This window comes from Entelurus aequoreus, linkage group LG10 (genome assembly GCF_033978785.1).
Source record: "Entelurus aequoreus isolate RoL-2023_Sb linkage group LG10, RoL_Eaeq_v1.1, whole genome shotgun sequence".
Taxonomy (NCBI): Eukaryota; Metazoa; Chordata; class Actinopteri; order Syngnathiformes; family Syngnathidae; genus Entelurus; species Entelurus aequoreus.
Genome location: NC_084740.1, coordinates 37,651,956 through 37,671,628, shown reverse-complemented (window position 1 = coordinate 37,671,628; position 19,673 = coordinate 37,651,956). Strand labels below are relative to the sequence as shown.

Sequence of the window (19,673 nt, the reverse complement as noted above, 5' to 3'; positions counted from 1 at the left end):
AGGTTACATATGATAGGTAAAATATGATCATGTTAAAAATGATAAGGTTAATTATGGTAAAGATAAATATGATAAGGTTGAATATGATAAGGTTAAAAATTATAAGGTTAAAAATGATAGGGTTAAATATGATAAGGTTTAATATGGTAAAGTAGATAGGCTCCAGCACCCCCCGCGACCCCAAAAAGGGACAAGCGGTAGAAAATGGATGGATGGATGAATATTATAAGGTTAGAAATGATAAGGTTAAATATGATGAGGTTAAGTATGGTAAAGTTAAATATAAGATTAAAAATGATAAGGTTAAATGTGATAAGGTTACATATGATAGGTAAAATATGATCACGTTGAAAATGATAAGGTTGAAAATGATAAGGTTAAATATGATAAGGTTAATTATGGTAAAGCTAAATATGATAAGGTTAAAAATTATAAGGTTAAAAATGATAGGGTTAAATATGATAAGGTTAATTATGGTAAAGTTACATATGATAAGGTTAAAAATGATCAGGTAAAAATTATGAGGTTAGATATGATAAGGTTGTTAACAATGATAAGGTAAAATGATAAAGTAAGATTATGATAAGATTAAAAATGATGATACAGTTAAATATAATAAAGTGAAATATAAGGTTAAAAATGATACGGTTGAATATGAAAAGGTTAAAAATGATTAGGTTAAAAATAATACGGTTAAATATAAGGTTAAAAATGACAAGGTTAAATACGATAAGGGTAAAATTGATAAGGTTAAGATTGATAAGGTTAAAATACGACAAGGTTAAATATAAGGTTACATATGAGGTTACATATAAGGTTAATTATGGTAAAGTTAAATATAAGGTTAAAAATGATAAGGTTAAATACGATAAGGTTACGTATGATGAGGTCAAATATGATCATGTTAAAAAATGATAAATTAAGATTATGATAATGTTGACAATGATAAGGTTAAATATGAGAAGGTTAATTGTGGTAAAGCTAAATATGATATGGTTAAATATGATTTAGTTAAAAATGATAAGGTTAAATATGATAAGGTTAATTATGGTAAAGTTACATATGATAAGGTTAAGAATGATAAGGTTAACAATGATAACGATTATGATAAGGTTAAAATGATAAAGTAAGATTATGAGATTAAAAATGATAAGGGTAAATATGACAAGGATAAAATGATTATGTTAAATGTGATGAAGTAAAAAATTATAAGGTTAAATGATACGGTTGAATATGATAAGGTTAAATATGACAAAGTTAAAAATTATACGTTTGTATAATTAGGTTGAAAAATATAAGGTTAAAAATGATTAAGTTAAATATGATAGGGTTAAAAAAATGTAAGGTTAAAAATGAGGTTAAATATAATAAGGTTAAAGATGAGGTCAAAAATGATATGAAATATGATCAAGTTAAAAATGATAAGGTTAAATAAAATAAAGTTAATTATGGTAAAGTCAAATATGATAATGGTAAAAATGATCAAGTTGAATATGATAAGGTTAATCATGGTAAAGTTACATATGATCAGGTTAAATATGAAAAAGTTTACAATGATAAGGTAAAATTAAGATAGGGTCAAAAATGATAGTCAGATTATGATAAGATTAAAAATGATAAAGGTAAATGACAAGGTTAGAAATGATAAGGTTAAATATGATCAAGTAAATATTGATATGGTTAAAAATGATACGGTTCAATATGATAGTAAAGTGTGTTTTTAAAGATAGGTTGTATTAAAGTGTTTTTGGAAATAGGTCGTATTAAAGTGTTTTTAGAAATAGGTCGTATTAAAGCGTGCTTTTAAACATAACTCGTATTAAAGCGTGTTTTTAGAAATATGTTGTATGAAAGTGTGTTTTTAGAAATATGTCGTATTAAAGCGTGTTTTTAAACATAACTCGTATTAAAGCGTGTTTTTAGAAATATGTCGTATTGATGTGTGTTTTTGAAATATGTTGTGTGTTTTAGAAATATGTCGTATGTTTTAGAAATATCAAATTAAAGTGTGTTTTTAGATATGTGTCATATTAAAGTGTTTTAAGAAATATGTCGTATTAAAATGTGTTTTTAGAAATATGTCGTGTTAAAGTGTGTTTTTAGAAATATGTTGGATTAACGTGTGTTTTTAGAAATGTGTCATATTAAAGTGATTTAAGAAATATGTCGTATTAAAATGTGTTTTTAGAAATATGTCGTATTAAAATGTGTTTTTAGAAATTTGTCGTATTAAGGGTGTTTTTAGAAATAGGTCGGATCGTATTAAAGCGTGTTTTTAGAAATACGGCTTATTAAAGTGTGTTTTTAGACATATGTCGTGTTAAAGTGTGTTTTTAGAAATATGTTAGATTGAAGTGTGTTTTTAGAAATAGGTTGTATTAAGCATGTTATTAGAAATAGGTTGTATTAAAGTGTGTTTTTAGACATATGTCGTGTTAAAGTGTGTTTTTAGAAATATGTTAGATTGAAGTGTGTTTTTAGAAATAGGTTGTATTAAGCATGTTATTAGAAATAGGTCATATTTAAGCGTGTTTTTAGAAATAGGTCGTATTTAAGCGTGTTTTTAGAAATAGGTCGTATTAACGTGTGTTTTTAGAAATATGTCGTATTAAAGTGTGTTTTTAGAAATAGGTCATATTTAAGCGTGTTTTTAGAAATAGGTCGTATTAAAGTGTGTTTTTAGAAATATGTCGTGTTAAAGTGTGTTCTTAGAAATATGTTGTATTAAAGTGTGTTTTTAGAAATATGTCGTATTAAAGAGTGTTTTAGATATATGGCGTATTAAAGTATGTTTTTAAAGATAGGTCGTATTAAAGTGTTTTTGGAAATAGGTCGTATTAAAGTGTTTTTAGAAATAGGTCGTATTAAAGTGTTTTTAGAAATAGGTCGTATTAAAGTGTTTTTAGAAATAGGTCGTATTAAAGCGTGCTTTTAAACATAACTCGTATTAAAGCGTGTTTTTAGAAATATGTTGTATGAAAGTGTGTTTTTAGAAATATGTCGTATTAAAGCGTGTTTTTAAACATAACTCGTATTAAAGCGTGTTTTTAGAAATATGTCGTATTGTGTGTTTTTAGAAATGTTGTATGAAAGTGTGTTTTTAGAAATATGTTGTGTGTTTTAGAAATATGTCGTATGTTTTACAAATATCAAATTAAAGTGTGTTTTTAGAAATGTGTCATATTAAAGTGTTTTAAGAAATATGTCGTATTAAAATGTGTTTTTAGAAATATGTCGTGTTAAAGTGTGTTTTTAGAAATATGTTGGATTAACGTGTGTTTTTAGAAATGTGTCATATTAAAGTGATTTAAGAAATATGTCTTATTAAAATGTGTTTTTAGAAATATGTCGTATTAAAATGTGTTTTTAGAAATTTGTCGTATTAAGGGTGTTTTTAGAAATAGGTCGGGTCGTATTAAAGCGTGTTTTTAGAAATACGGCTTATTAAAGTGTGTTTTTAGACATATGTCGTGTTAAAGTGTGTTTTTAGAAATATGTTGGATTGAAGTGTGTTTTTAGAAATAGGTTGTATTAAGCATGTTATTAGAAATAGGTCATATTTAAGCGTGTTTTTAGAAATAGGTCGTATTTAAGCGTGTTTTTAGAAATAGGTCGTATTTAAGCGTGTTTTTAGAAATAGGTCGTATTAAAGTGTGTTTTTAGAAATAGGTCATATTTAAGCGTGTTTTTAGAAATAGGTCGTATTAAAGTGTGTTTTTAGAAATATGTCGTATTAAAGCGTGTTTTTAGAAATAGGTTGTATTAAAGTGTGTTTTTAGAAATATGTCGTATTAAAGTGTGTTTTTAGAAATAGGTCATATTTAAGCGTGTTTTTAGAAATAGGTCGTATTAAAATGTGTTTTTACAAATATGTCGTATTAAAGCGTGTTTTTAGAAATAGGTTGTATTAAAGTGTGTTTTTAGAAATAGGTCGTATTAAAGTGTGTTTTTACAAATATGTCGTGTTAAAGTGTGTTCTTAGAAATATGTCGTATTAAAGTGTGTTTTTAGAAATATGTCGTATTAAAGTGTGTTTTTAGAAATATCTCGTATTAAAGTGTGTTTTTAGAAATATCTCGTATTAAAGTGTGTTTTTAGAAATATCTCGTATTAAAGTGTGTTTTTAGAAATAGGTCGTATTAAAGCGTGTTTTTAGAAATAGGTCGTATTAAAGCATGTTTTTAGAAATAGGTTGTATTAAAGCGTCTTTTTAGAAATAGGTTGTATTAAAGCGTCTTTGTAGAAATATGGCGTATGAAAGTGTGTTTTTAGAAATATGTCGTATTAAAGTGTGTTTTTAGAAATAGGTTGTTTTTAAGTGTGTTTTTAGAAATAGGTTGTATTAAAGTGTGTTTTTAGAAATATGTCGTATTAAAGTGTGTTTTTAGAAATAGGTTGTATTAAAGCGTCTTTGTAGAAATATGGCGTATGAAAGTGTGTTTTTAGAAATATGTCGTATTAAAGTGTGTTTTTAGAAATAGGTTGTTTTTAAGTGTGTTTTTAGAAATAGGTTGTATTAAAGTGTGTTTTTAGAAATATGTCGTATTAAAGTGTGTTTTTAGAAATAGGTTGTATTAAAGCGTGTTTTTTAGAAATAGGTCGTATTAAAGCGTGTTTTTAGAAATAGGTTGTATTAAAGTGTGTTTTTAGAAATAGGTCGTATTAAAGCGTCTTTTTAGAAACAGGTTGTATTAAAGTGTGTTTTTAGAAATAGGTCGTATTAAAGTGTGTTTTTAGAAATAGGTTGTATTAAAGCGTGTTTTTAGAAATAGGTCGTATTAAAGTGTGTTTTTAGAAATAGGTCGTATTAAAGTGTGTTTTTAGAAATATGGTGTATTAAAGCTTGTTTTTAGAAATAGGTCGTATTAAAGTGTGTTTTTAGAAATAGGTCGCATTAAAGTGTATTTTTAGAAATAGGTCGTATTAAAGTGTGTTTTTAGAAATAGGTCACATTAAAGTGTGTTTTTTGAAATAGGTTGTATTAAAGCGTGTTTTTAGAAATAGATCGTGTTAAAGCGTCTTTTTTGAAATAGGTTGTATTAAAGCGTGTTTTTAGAAATAGATCGTGTTAAAGCGTCTTTTTAGAAATACGTCGTAATAAAGCGTCTTTTTAGAAATACGTCGTATTAAAGTGTGTTTTTAGAAATATGCCGTATGAAAGTGTGTTTTTAGAAATATGTCGTATTAAAGTGTCTTTAGAAATAGGTTGTATTAAAGCGTATTTTTAGAAATATGGCGTAAGAAAGTGTGTTTTTAGAAATAGGTTGTATTAAAAGCGTGTTTTTAGAAATAGGTCGTATTAAAGTGTGTTTTTAGAAATAGGTTGTATTAAAGGATGTTTTTAGAAATAGTTTGTATTAAAGTGTGTTTTTAGAAATAGGTTGTATTAAAGGATGTTTTTAGAAATAGTTTGTATTAAAGTGTGTTTTTAGAAATAGGTCGTATTAAAGCGTCTTTTTAGAAATATGGTGTATTAAAGCGTGTTTTTAGAAATAGGTCGTATTAAAGTGTGTTTTTAGAAATAGGTCGTATTAAAGTGTGTTTTTAGAAATATGGTGTATTAAAGCTTGTTTTTAGAAATAGGTCGTATTAAAGTGTGTTTTTAGAAATAGGTCGCATTAAAGTGTATTTTTAGAAATAGGTCGTATTAAAGTGTGTTTTTAGAAATAGGTCACATTAAAGTGTGTTTTTTGAAATAGGTTGTATTAAAGCGTGTTTTTAGAAATAGATCGTGTTAAAGCGTCTTTTTTGAAATAGGTTGTATTAAAGCGTGTTTTTAGAAATAGATCGTGTTAAAGCGTCTTTTTAGAAATACGTCGTAATAAAGCGTCTTTTTAGAAATACGTCGTATTAAAGTGTGTTTTTAGAAATATGCCGTATGAAAGTGTGTTTTTAGAAATATGTCGTATTAAAGTGTCTTTAGAAATAGGTTGTATTAAAGCGTATTTTTAGAAATATGGCGTAAGAAAGTGTGTTTTTAGAAATAGGTTGTATTAAAAGCGTGTTTTTAGAAATAGGTCGTATTAAAGTGTGTTTTTAGAAATAGGTTGTATTAAAGGATGTTTTTAGAAATAGTTTGTATTAAAGTGTGTTTTTAGAAATAGGTTGTATTAAAGGATGTTTTTAGAAATAGTTTGTATTAAAGTGTGTTTTTAGAAATAGGTCGTATTAAAGCGTCTTTTTAGAAATATGGTGTATTAAAGTGTGTTTTTAGAAATAGGTCGTATTAAAGTGTGTTTTTAGAAAATATGTCGTATTAAAGTGTGTTTTTAGAAATAGGTTGTATTAAAGTGTGTTTTTAGAAATAGGTTGTATTAAAAGCGTGTTTTTAGAAATAGGTCGTATTAAAGTGTGTTTTTAGAAATAGGTCGTATTAAAGTGTGTTTTTAGAAATAGGTCGTATTAAAGTGTGTTTTTAGAAATAGGTTGTTTTTAAGTGTGTTTTTAGAAATAGGTTGTATTAAAGGATGTTTTTAGAAATAGTTTGTATTAAAGTGTGTTTTTAGAAATAGGTTGTATTAAAGGATGTTTTTAGAAATAGTTTGTATTAAAGTGTGTTTTTAGAAATAGGTCGTATTAAAGCGTCTTTTTAGAAATATGGTGTATTAAAGTGTGTTTTTAGAAATAGGTCGTATTAAAGCGTCTTTTTAGAAATATGGTGTATTAAAGTGTGTTTTTAGAAATAGGTCGTATTAAAGTGTGTTTTTAGAAAATATGTCGTATTAAAGTGTGTTTTTAGAAATAGGTTGTATTAAAGTGTGTTTTTAGAAATAGGTTGTATTAAAAGCGTGTTTTTAGAAATAGGTCGTATTAAAGTGTGTTTTTAGAAATAGGTCGTATAAAGTGTGTTTTTAGAAATAGGTTGTTTTTAAGTGTGTTTTTAGAAATAGGTTGTATTAAAGGATGTTTTTAGAAATAGTTTGTATTAAAGTGTGTTTTTAGAAATAGGTTGTATTAAAGGATGTTTTTAGAAATAGTTTGTATTAAAGTGTGTTTTTAGAAATAGGTTGTATTAAAGTGTGTTTTTAGAAATAGGTCGTATTAAAGCGTCTTTTTAGAAATATGGTGTATTAAAGTGTGTTTTTAGAAATAGGTCGTATTAAAGTGTGTTTTTAGAAATATGGCGTATTAAAGTGTGTTTTTAGAAATAGGTTGTATTAAAGCGTGTTTTTAGAAATAGGTTGTATTAAAGTGTGTTTTTAGAAATAGGTTGTATTAAAAGCGTGTTTTTAGAAATAGGTCGTATTAAAGTGTGTTTTTAGAAATAGGTCGTATTAAAGTGTGTTTTTAGAAATAGGTCGTATTAAAGCGTGTTTTTAGAAATAGGTCATATTAAAGTGTGTTTTTAGAAATAGGTTGTATTAAAGTGTGTTTTTAGAAATATGTCGTATTAAAGTGTGTTTTTAGAAATATGTCATTAAAGTGTGTTTTTAGATATTCATCCATCCATTTCTACCGCTTGTCCCTTTTGGGGTCTCGGGGGGTGCTGGAGCCTATCTCGGCTGCATTGAAATAGGTCATATTAAGTGAGTTTTTAGGAAATATGGCATATTAAAGTGTGTTTTTAGAAATATGGCATATTAAAGTGTGTTTTTAAAATATGGCGTATTAAAGTGTTTTTAGAAATATGTTTTATTAAAGCGTGTTTTTAGAAATATGTCATATTAAAGCGTGTTTTTAGAAATATGTCGTTATTAAAGTGTTTTAAGAAATATGTCGTATTATAATGTGTTTTTAGAAATATAGGTTGTATTAAAGCATGTTATTAGAAATAGGTCGTATTAAAGTGTGTTTTTAGAAATATGTCGTATTAAAGTGTGTTTCTAGATATACGTCGTATTAAAGTGTGTTATTTTGTATTAAAGTGTGTTTATAGAAATAGGTCGTATTAAAGTGTGTGTTTAGAAATACGTTGTATTAAAATGTGTTTATAGAAATAGGTTGTATTAAAGTGTGGTTTTAGAAATATGTCGTATTAAAGTGTGTTTCTAGATATACGTCGTATTAAAGTGTGTTATTTTGTATTAAAGTGTGTTTATAGAAATAGGTCGTATTAAAGTGTGTGTTTAGAAATAGGTCGTATTAAAGCGTGTTTTTAGAAATAGGTTGTATTAAAGTGTGGTTTTAGAAATATGCCGTATTAAAGTGTGTTTTTAGAAATATGGTGTATTAAAGTGTTTTTAGAAGTATAGTGTAGTAAAGTGTGTTTTTAGATATAGGTCGTATTAAAGTGTTTTCAGAAATATGGTGTATTAAAGTGTGTTTTTAGAGATATGGCGTATTAAAGCGTGTTTAGAAATACGTCGTATTAAAGTGTGTTTTTAGAAGTAGGTTGTATTAAAGCGTGTTTTTAGAAATAGATCGTATTAAAGTGTGTTTTTAGAAATAGGTTGTATTAAAGTGTGTTTTTAGAAATAGGTTGTATTAAAGTGTGTTTTTAGAAATAGGTTGTATTAAAGTGTGTTTTTAGAAATAGGTTGTATTAAAGCGTGTTTTTAGAAATAGGTCGTATTAAAGTGGGTTTTTAGAAATCCATCCATCCATTTTTTACCGCTTGTCCGTTTCGGGGTCGCGGGGGGTGCTGGAGCCTATCTCAGCTGCATTGAAATAGGTCATATTAAAGTCTGTTTTTAGGAAATATGGCGTATTAAAATGTGTTTTTAGAAATATGGCGTATTAAAGTTTTTTTTACAAATATGTTTTATTAAAGCGTGTTTTTAGAAATATGTCGTAATAAAGCGTGTTTTTAGAAATATGTCGTATTAAAGCGTGTTTTTAGAAATATGTCGTAATAAAGCGTGTTTTTAGAAATGACGTATTAAAGCGTGTTTTTAGAAATATGTCGTATTAAAGTGTGTTTTTAGAAATATGTTGTAAAGAGCGTTTTTAGAAATATTTCGTATTAAAGTGTGTTTTTAGAAATGTCGTATTAAAGTGTTTTTAGAAATATGTCATATTAAAGTGTTTTAACAAATATGTTGAATTAAAATGTGTTTTTAGAAATTTGTCGTATTAAAATGTGTTTTTACAAATATTTCGTATTAAGGGTGTTTTTAGAAATTGGTCGTATTAAAGCGTGTTTTTACAAATAGGTCGTATTAAAGTGTGTTTTTAGAAATGTCGTATTAAAGTGTGTTTCTAGATATACGTCGTATTAAAGTGTGTTATTTACAAATACGTTGTATTAAAGTGTGTTTATATAAATCAGTGTTTCCCATAAACTGCCAAGATACCTGTGGCGGTGGGGGCGTGCCTATGGGCGTGGTCACCATGACATCATCGAGTAATTTGCATAATTTACTACAATGATATGATTTTCTCTAAAAAGGCTAAAAAAATGTATACTTACTAATTAATAATAACAGTTTTGTTTTAAACGTCCATCCATCCATCCATTTTACAATATAATTACAACACTTTATGTACATATTTATATACAGATTTGAACAATAAGTTATTCACTGAAATATATTTATTAATTGTGGTTCTTACAAAAAATATATCTTATAAAATATAAAAATAAATGTCTCTTAAAGCTCTGCCCCTTTAATTAGTGCATACTAAATAATTTAACTTTAGCCTACTACTACAACCATATTATTTACCAGCAACATAAAGTGAAACAGAGGCAGAGGTGTCCTGCCACAGTCAGTAACAAATAAACAGAAAACAGTAGTGGTCAAATACAAATAAGGCAACAAAAGAAGTATCCTACACTTCTCTTTTGTAAAGTAAATCTGAACAGCCTATATGGGCATCTACATCAACTATATGATAAAAAATAAAATACAATTTTTATTTTATTTTATTTGTGGCGGACGTAATTCTTTCGTGGCGGGCCGCCACAAATAAATTAATGTGTGGGAAACACTGTAAATAGGTCGTATTAAAGTGTGTTTTTAGAAATAGGTCGTTTTAAAGTGTGTTTTTAGAAATATGTCGTATTAAAGTGTGTTTTTAGAAATAGGTCGTATTAAAGTGTGTTTTTACGAAATATGGCATATTAAAGTGTGTTTTTAGATTTATGCCGTATTAAAGTGTGTTTTAGAAATACGTCGTATTAAAGTGTGTTTTTAGAAATATGTTGTAAAGAGCGTGTTTTTAGAAATATTTCGTATTAAAGTGTGTTTTTAGAAATGTCGTATTAAAGTGTTTTTAGAAATATGTCATATTAAAGTGTTTTAAGAAATATGTTGTATTAAAATGTGTTTTTAGAAATATGTCGTATTAAGGGTGTTTTTAGAAATAGGTCGTATTAAAGTGTGTTTCTAGATATACGTCGTATTAAAGTGTGTTATTTAGAAATACGTTGTATTAACGTGTGTTTATATAAATAGGTCGTATTAAACTGTGTGTTTAGAAATAGGTCGTTTTAAAGTGTGTTTTTAGAAATATGTCGTATTAAAATGTGTTTTTAGAAATAGGTTGTATTAAAGTGTGTTTTTAGAAATATAGTGTAGTAAAGTGTGTTTTTAGAAATATGTCGTATTAAAGTGTGTTTTTAGAAATATGTTGTAAAGAGCGTGTTTTTAGAAATATTTCGTATTAAAGTGTGTTTTTAGAAATGTCGTATTAAAGTGTTTTTAGAAATATGTCATATTAAAGTGTTTTAAGAAATATGTTGTATTAAAATGTGTTTTTAGAAATATGTCGTATTAAGGGTGTTTTTAGAAATAGGTCGTATTAAAGCGTGTTTTTAGAAATAGGTCGTATTAAAGTGTGTTTCTAGATATACGTCGTATTAAAGTGTGTTATTTAGAAATACGTTGTATTAAAGTGTGTTTATATAAATAGGTCGTATTAAAGTGTGTGTTTAGAAATAGGTCGTTTTAAAGTGTGTTTTTAGAAATATGTCGTATTAAAATGTGTTTTTAGAAATAGGTTGTATTAAAGTGTGTTTTTAGAAATATAGTGTAGTAAAGTGTGTTTTTAGAAATATGTCGTATTAAAGTGTGTTTTTAGAAATAGGTCGTATTAAAGCGTGTTTAGAAATACGTCGTATTAAAGTGTGTTGTTAGAAGTACGTCGTATTAAAGCGTGTTTTTAGAAATAGGTCGTATTAAAGTGTGTTTTTACGAAATATGGCGTATTAAAGTGTGTTTTTAGAAATAGGTTGTATTAAAGTGTGTTTTTAGAAATATAGTGTAGTAAAGTGTGTTTTTAGAAATAGGTTGTATTAAAGTGTGTTTTTAGAAATACGTCGTATTAAAGTGTGTTTTTAGATATATGCCGTATTAAAGTGTGTTTTAGAAATACGTCGTATTAAAGTGTGTTTTTAGAAATTTGGTGCATTAAAGTGTGTTTTTTGAAATATGGCGTATTAAAGCGTGTTTAGAAATACGTCGTATTAAAGTGTGTTGTTAGAAGTAGGTTGGATTAAAGCGTGTTTTTAGAAATATGGCGTATTAAAGTGTGTTTTTAGAAATAGGTTTTATTAAAGTGTGTTTTTAGAAATATAGTGTAGTAAAGTGTGTTTTTAGAAATAGGTCGTATTAAAGTGTGTTTTTACGAAATAGGTCGTATTAAAGTGTGTTTTTACGAAATATGGTGTATTAAAGTGTGTTTTAGAAATACGTCGTATTAAAGTGTGTTTTTAGAAACATGTCGTATTAAAGCGTGTTTAGAAATACGTCGTATTAAAGTGTGTTTTTACGAAATATGGCGTATTAAAGTGTGTTTTTAGAAATAGGTCGTATTAAAGTGTGTTTTTACGAAATATGGCGTATTAAAGTGTGTTTTTAGAAATAGGTCGTATTAAAGTGTGTTTTTACGAAATATGGCGTATTAAAGTGTGTTTTTAGAAATAGGTTTTATTAAAGTGTGTTTTTAGAAATATAGTGTAGTAAAGTGTGTTTTTAGAAATAGATCGTATTAAAGTGTGTTTTTACGAAATATGGCGTATTAAAGTGTGTTTTAGTAATACGTCGTATTAAAGCGTGTTTTTAGAAATATGTCGTATTAAAGCGTGTTTAGAAATACGTCGTATTAAAGTGTGTTGTTAGAAGTACGTCGTATTAAAGCGTGTTTTTTGAAATAGGTCGTATTAAAGTGTGTTTTTACGAAATATGGCGTATTAAAGTGTGTTTTTAGAAATAGGTTTTATTAAAGTGTGTTTTTAGAAATATAGTGTAGTAAAGTGTGTTTTTAGAAATAGATCGTATTAAAGTGTGTTTTTACGAAATATGGCGTATTAAAGTGTGTTTTAGTAATACGTCGTATTAAAGCGTGTTTTTAGAAATATGTCGTATTAAAGCGTGTTTAGAAATACGTCGTATTAAAGTGTGTTGTTAGAAGTACGTCGTATTAAAGCGTGTTTTTTGAAATAGGTCGTATTAAAGTGTGTTTTTACGAAATATGGCATATTAAAGTGTGTTTTTAGAAATAGGTTTTATTAAAGTGTGTTTTTAGAAATATAGTGTAGTAAAGTGTGTTTTTAGAAATAGATCGTATTAAAGTGTGTTTTTACGAAATATGTCCTATTAAAGTGTGTTTTTAGAAATAGGTTTTATTAAAGTGTGTTTTTAGAAATATAGTGTAGTAAAGTGTGTTTTTAGAAATAGGTCGTATTAAAGTGTGTTTTTAGAAATATAGTGTAGTAAAGTGTGTTTTTAGAAATAGGTCGTATTAAAGTGTTTTTACGAAATTTGGTGTATTAAAGTGTGTTTTAGAAATACGTCGTATTAGTGTGTTTTTAGAAATTTGGTGTATTAAAGTGTGTTTTTAGAAATATGTCGTATTAAAGCGTGTTTAGAAATACGTCGTATTAAAGTGTGTTGTTAGAAGTACGTCGTAAAGTGTGTTTTTAGAAAAATATGTCGTATTAGTGTGTTTTTAGAAATAGGTCGTATTAAAGCGTGTTTTTAGAAATAGGTTGTATTAAAGTGTGTTTTTAGAAATAGGTCTTATTAAAGTGTTTTTTTAGAAATCCATCCATCCATCCATTTTCTACAGATTGTCCCTTTCGGGGTCGCGGGGGGTGCTGGAGCTGCATTGAAATAGGTCATATTAAAGTGTGCTTTTAGAAATAGGTCGTATTAAAGTGAGTTTGTAGGAAATATGGCGTATTAAAGTGAGTTTTTAGGAAATATGGCGTATTAAATTGTTTTTAGAAATATGGCGTATTAAAGTGTGTTTTTAGAGATATGGCGTATTAAAGTGTGTTTTTAGAAATATGCCGTATGAAAGTGTGTTTATAGAAATACGTTGTATTAAAGTGTGTTTTAGAAATAGGTCGTATTAAAGTGTTTTTAGAAAGTATGTCGTATTAAAGCGTGTTTTTAGAAATATGTCGTATGAAAGTGTGTTTTTAGAAATAGCTTTATAAAGCGTCTTTTTAGAAAATATGTCGTATTAAAATCTGTTTTTAGAAATATGGTGTATTAAAGTGTGTTTTTAGAAATATGTCATATTAACGTGTTTTTAGAAATAGGTGGTATTAAAGTGTGTTTTTAGAAATATGTCATATTAAAGTGATTTAGAAATATGTGGTGTTAAAGTGTGTTTTTACAAATATGTGTTACTAAGTGTGTTTTTAGAAATATGTGTTACTAAAGTGTGTTTAGAAATAAGTGTTACTAAAGTGTGTTTTTAGAAATAAGTGGTATTAAAGTGTGTTTTTAGAAATATGTGTTACTAAATGTGTTTTTAGAAATAAGTGGTACTAAAGTGTGTTTTTAGAAATAAGTGGTATTAAAGTGTGTTTTTAGAAATATGTGTTACTAAAATGTGTTTTTAGAAATAAGTGGTATTAAAGTGTGTTTTTAGAAATATGTGTTACTAAAATGTGTTTTTAGAAATAAGTGGTACTAAAGTGTGTTTTTAGAAATATGTGTTACTAAAGTGTGTTTTTAGAAATAAGTGGTACTAAAGTGTGTTTTTAGAAATATGTGTTACTAGAGTGTGTTTTTAGAAATAAGTGGTACTAAAGTGTGTTTTTAGAAATAAGTGGTACTAAAGTGTGTTTTAGAAATATGTGGTATTAAAGTGTGTTTTTAGCAATAAGTGGTACTAAAGTGTGTTTTTAGAAAATATGTGTTACTAAAGTGTGTTTTTAGAAATAAGTGGTATTAAAGTGTGTTTTTAGAAATATGTGGTACTAAAGTGTGTTTTTAGAAATAAGTGGTACTAAAGTGTGTTTTCAGAAAATATGTGTTACTAAAGTGTGTTTTTAGAAATAAGTGGTATTAAAGTGTGTTTTTAGAAATATGTGGTACTAAAGTGTGTTTTTAGAAATAAGTGGTACTAAAGTGTGTTTTCAGAAAATATGTGTTACTAAAGTGTGTTTTTAGAAATAAGTGGTACTAAAGTGTGTTTTTAGAAATATGGTGTATTAAAGTGTCTTTTCAGAAATAAGTGGTATTTAAAGCATGTTTGTCCCTGCAGGCGCTCACTGTTTGGACGTGGGTCAGAGGGTGGTGTGTCGATGTCGCCTGGGCTTCATGGGCGCCCTCTGCGAGACCAACGTGGACGACTGCGCTAGCAACCCTTGTCACAACGCCGGCACGTGCGTGGACGGCGTCAACGACTTCACGTGCACGTGCACGCTGGGCTTCAGGGGCAAGGACTGCTCCGTGCGCTCCAATCCCTGCGACCACTTCCCCTGCGACAATGGCGGCAAGTGTTACGCCCACTTCTCGGGCCCCGTGTGCCAGTGCCCGCCGGGCTTCATGGGCGCACGCTGCGAGTACGCCCTCAAGACCACGCCGCCTCCTGCCCCTGCCCTCACCTCTACCCCCAACGATGGCAGCTTCCCTTCAGTGTTGGCCGCCGCCTGCGTTTTTGGCGTGCTGACGTTGACCCTGCTGGCGTGCGCCGCCGTCTTCATCCTGCGTCAGCTCCGCTGGGGCAAGGGACTCGCCGCCCTATCCACCTCGGTCAAGAACGACCTGGAGGCGGTCAACAACCGCAACGCCGTCATCGGCGGGGGCGGGGGCGGGGCCAGGAGCGTCAGCTTGGCGGGAGCGCTGCTGAGCGGCTTCAAGGAGAAGGAGAACTTTCACCTTCCTGGGGGACAGGTCAAAGTGTCCAACAAGGACGTCGCTCTGGTGGGCGGAGACAACGTGGCCATCTTTAAAAACAAAATGGCCGACTGCAACCTTGCCAAGGACGAACAACTCAACAAAAACAAATTTGACCGGTATGGACCTTATATTATTACAATTATTTGTAGCAGTAGTCATGGTGGTAGATACATTATCCTTAGTAGTATTAGTAGTACTATTATTACTGTTATTGTTGTTATTATTATTCATAGTAGTAGTGGTAGTAGTAATGGTAGTAGATGCATTATCCTTAGTAGTAGTAGAAGTATTAGTAGTACTAGTATTACTGTTATTGTTATTATTATTCATAGTAGTAGTGGTAGTAGTAATGGTAGTAGATGCATTATCCTTAGTAGTAGTAGAAGTATTAGTAGTACTAGTATTACTGTTATTATTATTATTATTATTTTTCATAGTAGTAATGGTAGTAGATGCATTATCATTAGTAGTAATAGAAGTATTAGTAGTACTAGTATTACTGTTATTGTTGTTATTATTATTCATAGTAGTAGTGGTAGTAGTAATGGTAGTAGATGCATTATCCTTAGTAGTAGTAGAAGTATTAGTAGTACTAGTATTATTGTTATTATTATTATTATTTTTCATAGTAGTAGTGGTAGTAGTAATGGTAGTAGATGCATTATCCTTAGTAGTAGTAGAAGTATTAGTAGTACTAGTATTATTGTTGTTATTATTATTATTATTATTATTTTTCAAAGTAGTAATGGTAGTAGATGCATTATCATTAGTAGTAATAGAAGTATTAGTAGTAATACTGTTATTGTTGTTATTATTATTCATAGTAGTAGTGGTAGCAGTAATGGTAGTAGATGCATTATCCTTAGTAGTAGTAGAAGTATTAGTAGTACTAGTATTATTGTTATTATTATTATTATTTTTCATAGTAGTAGTGGTAGTAGTAATGGTAGTAGATGCATTATCCTTAGTAGTAGTAGAAGTATTAGTAGTACTAGTATTATTGTTATTATTATTATTATTTTTCATAGTAGTAGTGGTAGTAGTAATGGTAGTAGATGCATTATCCTTAGTAGTAGTAGAAGTATTAGTAGTACTAGTATTATTGTTATTATTATTATTTTTCATAGTAGTAATGGTAGTAGATGCATTATCATTAGTAGTAATAGAAGTATTAGTAGTACTAGTATTATTGTTATTGTTATTATTATTCATAGTAGTAGTGGTAGTACTAATGGTAGTAGATACATTATCATTAGTAGTAGTAGAAGTATTAGTAGTACTAGTATTATTGTTATTATTATTATTATTATTATTTTTCGTAGTAGTAGTGGTAGTAGTAATGGTAGTAGATGCATTATCATTAGTAGTAGACGTATTAATAGTACTAGTATTATCGTTATTATTATTTTTCATAGTAGTAGTGGTAGTAGTAATGGTAGTAGATGCATTGTCATTAGTAGTAGTAGAAGTATTAGTATTACTAGTATTATTGTTATTATTATTATTCATAGTAGTAGTGGTAGTAGTAATGGTAGTAGATGCATTATCATTAGTAGTAGTAGAAGTATTAGTAGTACTAGTATTATTGTTATTGTTGTTATTATTCATAGCAGTAGTGGTAGTAGTAATGGTAGTAGATTCATTATCATTAATAGTAGTAGAAGTATTAGTAGTACTAGTATTATTGTTATTATTTGTCATAGTAGTAGTGGTAGTAGTAATGGTAGTAGATGCATTATCATTAGTAGTAATACTAATATTGTTATTATTATTGTTATTTTTCATAGTAGTAGTGGTAGTAGTAATGGTAGGAGATGCATTATCATTAGTAGTAATAGTAGAAGTATTAATAGTACTAGTATTATTGTTATTGTTGTTATTATTCATAGTAGTAGTGGTAGTAGTAATGGTAGTAGATGAATTACCATTAATAGTAGTAGAAGTATTAGTACTAGTATTATTGTTATTATAATTATTATTATTTTTCATAGCAGTGGTAGTAGTAGTAATGGTAGTAGATGCATTATCATTAGTAGTAGTAGAAGTATTCATAGTACTAGTGTTATTGTTGTTATTATTATTCATAGTAGTAATGGTAGTAGATGCATGATCATTAGTAGTAGTACTAGTATTATTGTTATTGTTATTATTCATAGTAGTAGTGGTAGTAGCAAATGTAGTAGATGAATTATCATTAGCAGTAGTAGAAGTATTAGTAGTACTAGTATTATTGTTTTTTTTCCATAGTAGTAGTAATGGTAGTAGATGCATTATCATTAGTAGTAGTAGAAGTATTAGTAGTACTAGTATTATTGTTTTTATTTTTCATAGTAGTAGTAGTAGTAGTAATGGTAGTAGATGCATTATCATTAGTAGTAGTAGAAGTATTAGTAGTACTAGTATTATTGTTATTGTTGTTATTATTCATAGTAGTAGTGGTAGTAGTAATGGTAGGAGATTCATTATCATTAACAGTAGTAGAAGTATTAGTAGTACTAGTATTATTGTTATTATTATCATAGTAGTAGTGGTAGTAGTAATGGTAGTAGATGCATTATCATTAGTAGTAGTAGTAATATTATTGTTATTATTTTTCATAGTAGTAGTAATGGTAGTAGATGCATTATCATTAGTAGTAGTAGAAGTATTAGTAGTGCTAGTATTATTGGTATTGTTATTGTTATTATTATTCATAGTAGTAGTGGTGGTAGATGCATTATCATTAGTAGTAGTAGAAGTATTAGTAGTACTAGTATTATTGGTATTATTACTATTATTATTGTTATTATTATTCATAGTTGTAGTAGAAGTATTAGTAGTACTAGTATTATTGGTATTAGTATTACTATTATTGTTGTTCTTATTATTCATAGTAGTAGTAGAAGTATTAGTAGTACTAGTATTATTGGTATTAATATTACTATTATGGTTATTGTTATTATTCGTAGTGGTAGTAGTAATGGTAGTGGATGCATTGTTATTAGTAGTAGTATAAGTATTAGTAGTACTAGTATTATTATCACTTATTATTATTATTAGTAGTAGTAGTACTAGTCGTGGTAGTACAAGTACTAATATTATTATTATAAATAGTAGTTATAGCAGTATTGGTAATAGATGTATTATTAACAGTAGTAGCAGTTGTAGTAGTAGTAAAACATTTTAGTAGTACTATTATTATTATTATTATTAGTGTAGTAGTAAATGTATTAGTAATACTATTATTATTAATAGTAGTAGTAGTAAAAGTATTAGTTGTAGTAGAAGTAGTAGTAGAAGTTGTATTGGTAGTACAAGACAATATAATACAAACACATTTAGTAGTACTGTTATTATTATTATTGTTATTAATAATAGTAGAAGTATTAGTAGCACTTATTGTTAATAGTAGTAGTATTGGTAGTACTATTAATATTAGTAGTAATGGTAGTAGAAGTATTATTATTAGTAAAACATTTTAGTAGTACTGATGTTAGTAGTAGTAGAAGTATCAGTTGTACTATTATTGTTAATAGTGTTAGTAGTACTACTGTTATTTTGGTAGTAGAAGTATTAGTAGTACTAGATGTATTAGTAATACTATTATTATTAATAGTAGTAGTAAAAGTATCAGTTGTAGTAGAAGTTGTATTGGTAGTACAAGACAATATAATACAAACACATATAGTAGTACTGTTATTATTATTATTATTATCGTTGTCTGTCTATCTGTGTTGGCCCTGCGATAAGGTGGCGACTTGTCCAGGGTGTACCCTGCCTTCCGCCCGATTGTAGCTGAGATAGGCTCCAGCGCCCCCCGCGACCCCAAAGGGAATAAGCGGTAGAAAATGGATGGATGGATGGATGTTATTAATAATAGTAGAAGTATTAGTAGCACTTATTGTTAATAGTAGTAGTATTGGTAGTACTATTAATATTAGTAGTAGTAGTAATGGTAGTAGAAGTATTATTAGTAGTAAAACATTTTAGTAGTACTGATGTTAGTAGTAGTAGAAGTATCAGTTGTACTATTATTGTTAATAGTAGTGTTAGTAATACTACTGTTATTTTGGTAGTAGAAGTATTAGTAGTACTATTATTAATATTATTATGATTAGTTATTATTATTATTATTAGTATAAGTATTATATATATAGTATAGTACTAGTAGTATAAATTATTGGCTTGTTATTATTATTATTAGTAGTGGTAGGAGATGTATTTATATTATTATTGGTAGTATTATTAGTAGTAGTAACAGTACTAGAAGTAATATTATTATTATTAGTGGTAGTAGTAGTAATACTGGTAGTAGTAATGTTTTTTTATTAGTTGTGGGATAAGTAGTAGTACTAGTATTATTATTATTATTATTAGTAGTAGTAGTACTAATGATTGATTATTATTATTAGTTGTAGAAGTATTAGAGTACTAATATTATCATTATTATTAGTAGTAGTAGAAGTATTAATAGTAGTATTATTACTATTATTAGTAGTACAATTATTATTAGTACTACTAATATTACAAAACCCAGAACCAGTGAAGTTGTCACGTTGTGTAAATAGTAAATAAAAACAGAATACAATGATTTGCAAATCCTTTTCAACTTATATTCAATTGGATAGACTGCAAAGACAAGATATTTCATGTTCAAACTGAGAAACTTGATTT

The 19,673-nt window shown here is 28.0% G+C and overlaps 1 protein-coding gene across 1 annotated transcript in view; it reads left to right on the top strand.

The window, feature by feature from the left end:
* The window catches only part of LOC133658566 (delta-like protein C), a 66,182-nt gene that overhangs the window by 40,475 nt on the left and 6,034 nt on the right, over positions 1-19,673 (top strand). The window contains exon 8 of the mRNA XM_062060740.1: positions 14,383-15,136. Within this exon, the coding sequence (XP_061916724.1) occupies positions 14,383-15,136 (754 nt within the window). The remainder of the gene's footprint in view (positions 1-14,382; positions 15,137-19,673) is intronic.